This window comes from Platalea leucorodia, assembly GCF_965183815.1.
Source record: "Platalea leucorodia genome assembly, chromosome: 7".
Lineage (NCBI taxonomy): Eukaryota > Metazoa > Chordata > Aves > Pelecaniformes > Threskiornithidae > Platalea > Platalea leucorodia.
In genome coordinates this window covers 9,194,443-9,206,994 of record NC_138829.1, presented here as the reverse complement: position 1 = coordinate 9,206,994, position 12,552 = coordinate 9,194,443, and the positions used below count along the sequence as shown (strand labels likewise).

At 44.1% G+C, this 12,552-nt stretch overlaps 1 protein-coding gene across 4 annotated transcripts in view; it reads right to left on the bottom strand.

The window, feature by feature from the left end:
* BRF1 (BRF1 general transcription factor IIIB subunit) overlaps window positions 1–12,552 on the bottom strand; it is a 175,139-nt gene that overhangs the window by 68,423 nt on the left and 94,164 nt on the right. For all 4 annotated transcript variants that reach the window (XM_082318546.1, XM_082318545.1, XM_082318548.1 and 1 more), the window contains 4 exons: window positions 9,257–9,383; window positions 7,665–7,704; window positions 7,483–7,575; window positions 6,493–6,771 (listed from right to left, as the gene is read on the bottom strand). In XM_082318546.1, the coding sequence (XP_082174672.1) occupies window positions 6,493–6,771; window positions 7,483–7,575; window positions 7,665–7,704; window positions 9,257–9,383 (539 nt within the window). The remainder of the gene's footprint in view (window positions 1–6,492; window positions 6,772–7,482; window positions 7,576–7,664; window positions 7,705–9,256; window positions 9,384–12,552) is intronic.

Genomic DNA, 12,552 nt, shown 5'->3' with positions numbered 1-12,552 from the left:
GGGGCTTAAAACCACAAAAGCAACTGCACCACTGAAGCCAGAGCCAGCAGAAAAGCGATCAGGATGGGGACACACACACTTACACTGATGACCAAGTGTACTTTGCATATGTAACACAATTAGTGCTAAACTCAGCAGCTTTATTTCTCATGTATGCGGTAATTATGATTTAATAGGCCTTCATAATGTTCTCTCTAATTACTGATTATATCTTTTTGTATACTTTTATATGCACATACACATTTATATATTTTCAAACAGTTGGCACTGATGTACTCAGACAAAATCTGAGGAAGAAAGGGAGGATGCTAGAAGAAGAAACCAGCACACAGAGCAGGTGAGCACCCATCTGTCCATGGAGCAGCAATGGCAAGAGCAGTGAGCCTCCCCCCGCCACGCAGCAATCCGGGCTGGGGCTCCTGGATGGGGCGAACAACCCTCCTTGGCACACACGCTGCCAACAGCCGTTCTCCAGCCGTTTGCAGCCTGTGGGCCCTTAAGCACCCTTCCACAGCAGCTCAGACCCTGACAGAAATGTCACGTTTCTGCAAACTTCCCTGCCCGCAGTGCTGCTGGCACTGGTCGTCTGCTGCTGCCAAAAAAAAGGGGGGATCACGCACGCATGTATTTTTCCCTCGCTGGGTTAGGGAGCTGAGTCTGCTCACGAAGGGATCAAGCAAGCCCCAGGGCCAGGACAAAGTATGAAGCGGGAGCTGGCAGCTGGTAGGGTGAGGGGGATGAAATCTGGAGGAAAGAGTAAGATCCCGGAGGATGAGCCCATCCCTGTCTTGTATAACTTCATCTTTATCCACTTTTCACATCCTCCTTGAGTAAGAAGTTGGAAAGCGCTGCTACACAGGGACAACAACTATTCGATCAATGAACGCTGTCTGCATGGGGTCTTTAACACCCACAGAAATCAATGGCAACATCTTTCAACCTCAGCCCGTGTCAGATTATGCCTGCAGCAGTAATGGAGGCATAAATACAAGGAGCAACAAATGAGCAAACTATTAATTATGAACAAGCACAAAACCTTTCTCATGTATTCTTTGTGAAATTAGCAGCAAATGCAGTTAGCTGGCTGCCTAACCAAGCACAAGATGGTACATGCACGGCGATTCCTCGCTGCAAAAGCCGCTTACTTTCATGAGGACATGCAGGAGCGTGTTACCACCCACTTCACACACTTTATTTGAAACTACTGCCCGAAATGACTGCATGTGAATTTTGATTCAAAACAAAAACTAAATTGGGTCTCAAACACTACCTAGATTACAAAGTAGAAGGTATATAAAGTCAGTTGGTAACTTATACCCTGTATTTTACCTTTATCTCTGTTATTGTCAGACCTGCCTCACTTTTAGCCCTGGCCAAAATTTTATGACTTGATTTACGTGGCAAGAAGAGATGAACTGGTGGTGTACAGCCTAGCATTGTGACATGGGAAGGACAGGGTGACAGCCAGTAAACATCAGAAGGACAGAAACACCAAGAAAGACGATAAATTATTTGAAGTGGTATAAAAGGGACATAAAAACAAATTGCAAAGGGAAATTTTACACCAAAGAATTTATTTCTTGAGAATGGAGTCCATGGTATTTGACTGTGGCAATCTCCTAAAGGAATCAGTGCCCTGTTTTGAGGAACTGCAGAATCAGAAAGAGCACGTAGAGCGTGGAGAGGATGCTGGGATGCTGCACGGCCAGGAAAACCGACAGACTGATCCACCCGATCTCCATCTCTGAAACTGAGATCTCATTATAAAGCACTTTTATCATGAAGAATAAGAAAGAAGCAGTTTGCAAAGACTCAAACGGATTTCAGCTTAAATGTCTCTGCAAATTAATACACTTTGTAGGAAAAAAAAACAGTCAAATGTAGTGTTTATTCTAAGCACTTTACTGCCTCAGACTCATTAGCCCGGTACCTTACCTTTGTAATGCAAATTTGCTAAAATACTATGCTTTACATAAAACATTCATATAGACAACCTCACACTGCTCAAATACCAATTGTAAGTGAAGCAAAAATACACTAAATTTTTCTTAATACTTGGGCTCTGCACCTAAGTCTTATCTGCATAAGCAATTTGTGAGAAACCTTCTGCTGTTGCTGCGGCCACCGTAGCACAAAGGTGGAAGATTTCCCAAAGCAGCTGATACAGGCAATTATAAACTGAATTACCACTTGCAAAAGCCAAATGAAAAGACTTTGTAGAAGGCACCTACAACAGAGGTTTTTTTGAGGAAGAGAGATCATTACAGAAAGGAGAGGAGACACCCTGCATTTAAGGAGGCCAAACATTGCACATACTGCAGCTGCTTGCTGAGCTCCTATTTAATGGCCACCTGCCCAACCATGCAGTGTATCACCATGAAGGTTTGCTGGGAATCCTCACCACGTAGCACCAGGCACGCCGTTTCCAACTGCTGCACTGACCGGACATAATACACCCATCCAACAACACATGGAGCCCAGCAGGAGATACAAAAGCATCCCGACTAAGGTCTCCAGACTAACCTGACCCAGATGGTCCCCAGAGTGGAAGATGACTCAGGGTTGGAGAGGGCTGAAGGAAGGGAAAGGTTTATGACTTACACAGCTGTGGAGAAGGACTAAAAGGTCACCTTAAGTGTGCAATGTTACGACGACTCTCCCTTCTCCAATGGACTTAGGTGTTGGAACATGAAATACCATAGCAAACCTATGGCCAGCTGAGATTCACAATATAAATAACACTAAACTAAATTCAAACACACAGGATAAATGCAGGAAATTTTATGATCTTCTCCCTCCACAGGTACCAACTACTTTTGTTTCAAGATGATCTATAATTGTGCTATCTCAAATTAAACTTTGAGCAACTGCTCTCATCCTGTATTTAATTTTGAAAACTGCCGCTTCCTTTTCAGACTTGAAGAAGGGTCCAGAAACCTGGAAATTGTTTAAATTTACAACTATACCAGCTGGCCTGATAGAAGAAGATACTACCTCCAGGTACAAACCTTTCCCAGATTTCAGAGAGTTATAGAATCATAGAACCATTTAGGTTGGAAAAGACCTTTAAGATCATCAAGTCCAATCATTAACCTAGCACTGACAAGTCCACCACCAAACCATGTCCTTAAACACCACGTCTACCCGTCTTTTAAATATCTCCAGGGATGGGGACTCAGCCACTTCCCTGGGCAGCCTGTTCCAATGCTTGACTACTCTTTCAGTAAAGAAATTTTTCCTAATATCCAACCTAAACCTCCCCTGGTACAACTTGAGGCCGTTTCCTCTTGTCCTATCACTTGTTACTTGGGAGAAGAGACCAACCCCCACCTCGCTACAGCCTCCTTTCAGGTAGCTGTAGAGAGCAATAAGGTCTCCCCTCAGCCTCCTCTTCTCCAGACTAAACAACCCCAGCTCCCTGAGCTGCTCCTCATAAGACTTGTGCTCCAGACCCTTCACCAGCTTCATTGCCCTTCTCTGGACACACTCCAGCACCTCCATGTCCTTCTTGTAGTGAGGGGCCCAAAACTGAACACAGCACTCGAGGTGCGGCCTCACCAGTGCCCAGTACAGGAGCACTATCACCTCCCTGGTCCTGCTGGCCACACTATTTCTGATACAAGCCAGGATGCCATTGGCCCTCTTGGCCACCTGGGCACACTGCTGGCTCATGTTCAGGTGGCTGTCGACCAACACACCCAGGTCCTTTTCTGCCAGGCAGCTCTGCAGCCACTCCTCCCCCAGCCTGTAGCGTTGCATGGGGTTGTTGTGACCCAAGTGCAGGACCCGGCACTGAGCCTTGTTGACCCTCACACAGTTGTCCCTGGCCCATCGATCCAGCCTGTCCAGGTCCCTCTGTAGGGCCTTCCTACCCTCCAGCAGATCGACACTTCCACCCAACTTGGTGTCATCTGCAAACTTACTGAGGGTGCACTCAATCCCCTCATCCAGATCATCAATGAAGATGTTGAACAGGACCAGCCCCAACACTGAGCCCTGGAGAACACCACTTGTGACTGGCCGCCAACTGGATTTAACTTCATTCACCACAACTCTTTGAGCCCGGCCATCTAGCCAGTTTTTCACCCAGCAAAGAGTACACCTGTCGAAGTCATGAGCAGGCAGTTTCTGCAGGAGAATGCTGTGGGAGACAGTGTCAAAGACCTTACTAAAGTCCAAGTAGACAACATCGACAGCCTTTCCCTCACCCACTAAGCGGTCACCTTGTCATAGAAGGAGATCAGGTTAGTCAAGCAGGACCTGCCTTTCATAAACCCATGCTGACTGGGCCTGATCACCCGGTTGTCCTGTACGTGCCGTGTGATGGCACTCAAGATGATCTGCTCCATGACCTTTCCCGGTGCTGAGGTCAGAGCTATGAGGCAAAACTCAAGATGTCATTGCCTGAGGGGACAGAAGCATCTACACTGGTTTTCATTGGGGTTCAGGGCTAAGATGCACAGGTGACCAACGGGAGGCAACTTAACAAGAAGTTTTCTTTATCCTGTGTAATAACATGCCAACTGCAAGCCATGCGTACCTCCCAGCCTGTCTGCCAGACCTGGTCCCAATCATCCAAAACACATCAAGGCTCTGTTACTGCTCTTGAACCCAGATGACTTCCCGAAGGAAACCAGGTCCTCAGGGGGATGATGCAGACGCACACTGTGATGCACCCACACCATGCAGGCACCATGTGGCAAGGGCTTGGAGACTGGAAACTGCACCCCACCACAACTACCCCGCAGCACAGACACCGACAAAGTTAATCTGACTTAATATGAAACTTTTAAATGATTAAAATAAATTAGCAGAGTCACTGAAAGGAAAAAAAAAGGTTGGGGCAGGATCTACAATCAAAATACAACCAAAACAGTAATTCAGCATATGAGCTTCACAGCACATGAAGAAAATAAGTACCTGTTCAAACACCTGCAATGATTTTTCAGATGCATTAAAAGAGAATGAGAATTAAAAGAGAATGAACATACTGAAGCCTATTCGGTTTTGAAATTCAGTTCATTTGGCATGTCCTCCACTTTTGAAAGAAAACAAACAGCAAATGCAGACAAGCCATAGCATGAGCAGCCATGCACTCTCCTGCCCACCTGCCTGAAGCCCGACTCAGAGCAGCATACCTGGCTATGCCAGCTTAGTTTCATCTTTAAACTCAGTCCTCAGCCTGTCCATTGAAACGGTCAATAGCAATGCCAGCTGAGAAATGTCCATCACTGGGAAATCATTTTTACAGGTCATTGGCTAGCCAGACAACAGCAGCTTCTAGCCATTACTCTTCGACATGAACCGCTGATTTCCAGGAGAAAAACGAGCCACGAGCCATCCATTTTCTTAATGGTAATTAAAACAAAACCAAAACCACTCAACTGTTTCTATATGATTTCGTTTGTACAAAATATAAACGTGCAATCATCCTGCTACGTTTCTGGGATGTCAACACTAACGTAGTAAGAGTCTGAATGCATTCAGTTCATCTATTGAGGCAGGGAGTATCTTATTATAAGTAGGTGCTGTTCAACAGAAATTAGCATCAGAACAGTTTGGATAACAAAATGTTCTGCTGCATCAACCCCCAAGTAAGCTGACAAAATAGATTCGGACAGGTGTGTCTTATGATGGAAAAATTAACTGCGATAAAGAAAAGAATAAAATGCTCTTTAGATATGTGCCGTTTTCAGAGTCATTAAGATGCAAAAGAAATTTTAAAAAATGCCACCTCCATAAAGCTCAAGCACACATAAGAAAAAGCAAACAAACCTGCCTGGACGACTGGCTGTTTGCAGGGCTGTTTGCCTTAATGGCTCTGGCAAAATTGGCTTCTTTAGTTGATCAGTCCTGCTCCCACTGTACTATACCGAGCTATATCGTACAGATAGATCTGGGAGTTTTAAGAAAAATGGAGCAAAACCAGCAAAACACACACCAAAGTCCGTATCAAAGGAAAAAAGCATACAACCAGTTATTTCCTCTTACAAACATATTAAATATTTGCCATTTGCAAAGATTCTCAATCAGAGAGACAGACTGCATCATGTTTGACTCCAGTAAAATGTCTCCTGAGAAAGTCTGCCTTGATCTACAATTCTCATACTTGGGTTTTAATTCCCAGTCATATTTACAGGAATACGCTTCCTCCAATTTCCTAATTGAGACTGCATGGCTTGAAATATGCCCATCAGCTATCATATGACTGCAAATCTACTTGACTAAGAGATACACATTCTTGGGCTTCAGAAAATAATTAGGCACTCCAGATTTTCCTGCAGCTTCCTGAGGAGCAGACACCAACGACCAACATCAACAACCAAGACCATCGGTCTCATCCAGCCTCACAGCTCCTGTACCTCGATGTTACAGCGATTCACGGAATTGCTACCACAGTAACCATCAAAATACATGGAAATTACACAACCAACCCACAACCGGCTGCATGTGTCCAGTTTCTGCTCTGAGCTGAACTGATCTCCTACTCACCAGGCTCTTGGTCCTTAGTGGATATGCACTCTTTTATGGACTCTGTTATGCCAAGACTAGCTGCAGTGGGGAGCGGGCCGAGCAAGGATTCCAGTGCAGGTGGTCTTACAAGAGCTTCATTTCCATTTCTGCATTCCCCATCTTCATTTTTTTTTACTCTATCCTTCTCATGAAGTTCATTACAAAAGTCCTTGTTTAAGTGATTAGCGGCTGCTTCCAGTTCCTCATCTTCTGCCTCCTCCTCTCCAAGTATGCTAGAGGTATTATCTTCTATAGAATCTGTAAGGGGAAAAAAAAAAAAAAAACCAAAAACGAACAGATCATTGCATACCATCTGTCACAGAAACTAAATAAATAGAGAGGCGCTCACTTAAAGAATAAAAATCTTTAGAGAAAATCTGTAGTAGAAATACACAATATTTTAGTACAATGTATGAATACAGGGAGTTTGCAGATGCTCTTCAAATTCACTACCTTGGATATGAAAATGTATTTTTGTGAATACAGCCATCATTTAAAATAGAAGTATTGTGTTATCAAATTATGGCAGGTAAAAGGGCTTTGCGAGAGAAGCCGGCTACTTACTGCTATAATTACAAATGAAAAATAGCCCTTTCAACCTGCAGAAAGCCCTTCCGTATTGCTTAGTCAACTGGGGGATTCAGTGACAGAAGAGTCTAGATACTGGTCCACTGCACCTTCAGTGATGAAAAGGAACACTCAGGTGCCAGTGCCAAGCTTATACTGCACCAGGAAAGAAAAACGACTGAAACCATTAACGGACTGTCATTGTAATGAACAATGTAGTTGTTTTGAAGAGTGATATTTGAACCAACGAATTGGCAGAGAGAACCCCAACGCAACAGAGACCTTGTACTACGCAAGCATATATATGATCACATTTATCACAATAAAGTTCATACACTTAAGACAGCCTGTAGGATCTGAACTCGTCGTTATTTAAGTAGTCACAACTCTTCATAGACTTACCATCTTTAGTGAAATTTGCAAATACGCCTTTTGCTTTCGGTCTACTGTTTTCTAATTCAATCTCTATTTCATCTTGATAGCTCGATATTTCACCTGTGGTGTTGAAATAAAAATAAAACTCAGCAATCATTGATGTAATTTTGAACAAATGACTGATATGTTACAGAAAACACAACTTATACCTTCAAAATCCTCCAGCTTTTTTGATAACGCCTTCTCAAGCTGAAATGAAAATAAACAAAATACACATGAAATTACTAAAAAAAACCAAAACAAAAAAACTTTGGACTGTTTGTGAACTGTATATAGAGACACAGAATCATAGGGTATTTTAAAAGCAATAAGGTTTTGAATCCCAGCTCAAATTACTTTATAGTGTCAGACAGGTAAGACAGACAAGTTTCAAAATACTGACCGATTTCAAATGTTCTCTCACCCATCTCTATACTTTGAAAGGAACCTTCACTCTGGCAAGCTGCAAATAAAAAGCCCCATTCTTCAGCAGCCAAGGCTCTATGACTGTGCCTGTAGACGCGAGCAAGTGCAAGGACAGCGCTGAAATTGCGCTGCCCGGGCCAGCTATAGCACACAGGCGACGGCAGAGCGAAGTACTGACCTGCAGCACCCGGCAGGCTCTTGAGAACATCACAAATAAGCCTACAGACCTCTAAATGATAGTGTATTTAGATCAGTAAAAACAAAACCCCTGAAAAACTAATACTGTAGCATTTGGCTATGACGGTAGTAAAAGCTTCTCCTCTGATGCCAGCGTTAGTTCATGCTTTGTAAAGAAATTAAGCCACATGAGAACTGATCTCTGTGGAAGCAGGTGCTGTAACATAGAAAACACCAGCAGTCTCATTAAAGCAATTGGGTTATTGTTTTCATATGTGTTTAAAAAAAAATTATATGTAATGGTACTTCTCCTAACCATGAGTATCACCTTAAAAAAAGTGCACAGTTTCTGATCCAATTATAAAGCTTACACCTTTGCAACCCTGATCCTTGCTAACCAGGCTGGAAGGGTGCACGCAGCCCGTAAAAGAGAAGTGCAGACATAAGGACAGCTGCTAAAGACCTCCGTGCTACAAGCTCAGCTTAACTTGTCACATGAGAGCCTCCAGTTTTGTAAGGACAAAAAGATTTGATGCTTTGGTAAAAGGTCAGGGCACAAGAAGGGAAACACACATGCAGCAGGAAAGCAAGCGTAAAGGAGATAACAGTGCTTAGTATACAAGCATCAGCTTGCAAATGGGGGAGCATCTGGGCAGAGTGTGCTGAACCCTCATCTACAGTACAGCAGTCGTGGGCTAAGCACCAAACTGGTATCCTGCAAAACATGGAAGCTCAGCTGGTGCTCGTTACTCGGCCACCCAGCCACCCCGATCTGCACTAACAAGAGCAGTGACTCTGTACTTCCCGCAGCGGCTGGCTAACTTCGATCCCTCATCAGGGGATGTTTAAAGCTATATTTGAAGCTACACACCTGAAAGAGCACGTCTCTCTGGAGGAGGGAGCAAAAATGATATAGGAGAAAAACTTTTTTTTTTAAACTGGGAAGCTATCCCTTTGTCAGTAAAACAAAAAACTGTCCTTTAGTTAATGGGTATCATATGCACTAATGCTCACCCTTCTCATAAGACCCCCAAAATAAATGTAACTAACCCTTATCAAAGGCTGGTCAGTTAGGATTTAGTATTAACTGATTCAAAAAGGAATATGCAGAGGGAGGAGAGAGGAGGGAAATACAGGGAGCATCCAATTCAGAATTCACCTGCTGTATCTTCAATTTTTTTTGACCAGCTGTAAACGAAGGAGGATCACATTCTTCTTCTAAGTCAATCTTCATAAACTCATCGATGGTTAGCTGACTTGTTGGTGTGTCTTCAAACTCTGTCAACCTACCAAAGCATACAGCACATTACCATAACAACTTTAAGAACTTCTTTAAAAGTAACAAAACTTGTCAAACTGCTAAGTTACAGAATAAACATGTCATCCTTAGAAACTCTGGCTCAAATGCAGAATACATTAAAACTGAAGTGATACTAATTGTTTCATCTGCTGCAAAGAAAGTATCTTTCCATATCACAAATTAGCTTTTGATTTCTTGGAGTATGTAACACACACTTTTTTTGATGAACAAAGACTGAACAGAAATACCACAGCCTCCACGGTCAATTAACTATAGACTGACAAAACCGAGATGAGAAACGCAGCTCATTTCTCCTGTCTTGCTGCTTTTGTTATCAACAACAACAAAACAGATTCCCAAACTAAAAGATCTGCCATCATAGTTTAGGAGTATGCTCAACAATATTCCTGATATGTTAGCATGATTAATTTATGCAAAGCAAATGTTAAAGTAACATTATCTTCAGCAAACTGGAAGAGGGACAAGAAGTAATCTTCCCAGGACACGCAGAAGCAGAAGTAAAATAAAGGGATCGTCTGCACATTGCGCAGATGGAATAGACGAATGCATGTAATTTTACAATAATATACTTTGTATTTGTTTAATGTTCGCATTTTAAAAGTTCCTACTCACGTGAGATGGGACTAGCTCCACGGGGAACTGCCATGAAAGCAACTGAATCTTTCAAAGGAACTGAATCTTAAATGAGACTACTTTGTCATAACTTCATCCACAAATTTCAGCATTTTCTACAGGTGGTTGAGAATGAGCACATCCATTTTACAGATGGAGAAAGCGAGACAAAAGGTTAAGTACAAAGCCAGGTCAGGAAATGTCTGGCAGAATGCTTTTCTGACAGAAAGTGCCCTTTTAATAATATCAACATTTTCCATGGGAAAATGGCAATGATGGGTCCGCAGCTGCCTCACTGGAATATTCCCATCTTCCAGAGGAAGCAAAGATGACAACAGCTTCCATCTGCAAAGCTAGGAAACTAAAAACGGTGATTCAGTACTCCCAGCACAGGACCCTTCAGCATTTCTCCCCCACAAAACGCAGTCGTGGTTTTCTCTTTTACCTCCAATTGCAACAAAACTCCTTCCAAAGAAGAAATTTTCTCTAGGACAGAAATTAAGTTTCCAACCAACTCCAGGCCCAAAGCCAAGAGCACAGGACCACATTCTCTCCCAATATCCTTATCAGTACCTGTATTTCTTTTTTTATAAACTGAGGAGCAAGAGAAGACAGCCCCTACAAAGGGACGTAGGCATGCCGTAACTTCAGGACGCTTTGCCTATAGGCACCCTGCTCCCGGAGCACAGGCCACGTGCGGCACCTCGTGCCGTGAAATGCACAGGGAGAGCCGAGCAGCTCTACGTAAAACCAACAGCGAGCAGCACGCTGAGCCCACGCACAGCTACGCTGGCCACAATTAGTGCTGCTGAGGAGAAGAAAGCCTCTGAAACTTAGTCTCACTTTTGGAGTTCAGGCATCTCTGCAGAGTCCCAAATTAGCCATTTGAGAGTGACTGACAGCCCAAAACTTTCCCCAGAGCACCAGGGACCAGCTCCCTCCTCCTCTCTTTCAGATCAAATTGGAAAGGAGAGGAGGATGCTGTTGGCAGCAGCAGCACCCAGCTTTTAATTAACAGACTAGGAATCTTTCTCAGCGTTAACGGGCTTCCAGCCTGCATTACCCACCTTCCAGGAGGGAGCTTCATCTATCAGGCTAGAGGAAAAATCTGGCTAGGCATTGTTATTATTATTTTAATTCAGGATTCATTCAATGTCAAATCCATGCATCACTTTAGGAGCATGGATCTTCCCAGCCACCATCATTAAATTACAGTCATCCATCTCTCCATGTGTGAATCATGTACTCACAGGCAGTCCCACTTCAGCAAGACCTTTCCTCCCAACCAGCCTTGCCTAGTCAAAGTTTTATTCTCCTCCCACTGTAAAAAGCCAACCACACACTTTGGCAAAGACACCCAGTTTGTTTACCCCACACTTGCTCTGAGTTTGAGATGAGCAGCCAGACCCAGAGCCCAGCCAAAACGGCAACACCTCCAGGCATGCGGAGCAACGTAGAAAACACCAGCAGCAAAACCAGTCGCTCATGAAGCAAGGTTGGGGACGAGATGACCACGCTTGGGTTTCATCACTTAACCCTGTGCACGTCTCCTTGTGGACACCTGAGGCTCCATCTGTCCCTCTCCTTGTCCACCGTGTTGTGTGACTCACGTCACGTACCCTGCACCCGCCAGACGTTAGCCCACGGGTGAGCCAACGTGCCGGCAGCTGGCGCGAGCTTCGGCTCGAGCGCCAGCTTCAGCCCCGAGCTGAAACAGCAGCGTGGGTCTCTCCCAGGACCTTCAGTGCATCTGCACTGGGCCAGGGCAGAGCTACGCTGCCTTTGCTGGTGGTGCTACCAAGGAGCTCAAACCCACAGCACAGCATGGTTCAACCATCTGACCGGCCACCAGCGTACAGTCCCGTGCCCATGCCCTCCTCTTCCTCGCTCCTGATCCAAGCCAAACGGGGCGAGAGCTGACCAGCCGGCGGTGCAGGCTGCCAGCGTGACAGTGTAGGCACAGCCCAGTGGCCAGCCCAAATTTAGAGCAGCACATTATTTCTTCACCTCTCGCCAGTCTTAACCACAAGGCTCTAGCCTTTCTCCTGAAATGAAGAACCACTCCTGATGGTCAGGATCACAGTTTGAGCACCATCTCTGTGGGAGAGCGAGCTGTTCGCTCAACATTTTCTCCTGTAACTTCATATAAATAAATACCTGCGTCTGCCAACCACTTGCCTGCCTCAACATTTCACATTGGCTGATATCCTGTCTACATATTTTTAAACATTTCTTTAATTTTATCCAGTGTTTGGACACATGCCACCAAAGCAACAAACCGATGCACGCAACCATCTACACCGCATGAAACAAGGTAACATTAGTTTGGCAGCTAAGAAAAACTGATGCAACCTTAATTATAAGCACAATAACTTCAGGGGCGAGGGAGTGCCCTCATGGAAAAAAAGAAAAAAAAATTAGCTATGGGCTATTTTTTAAGTTCCACATAAAAATGCTATCCAAGTTCATTTTGCACTTTTGTTAATCTTAAAAAATCTAATAAGAGTTGCCATTTCAAGTTA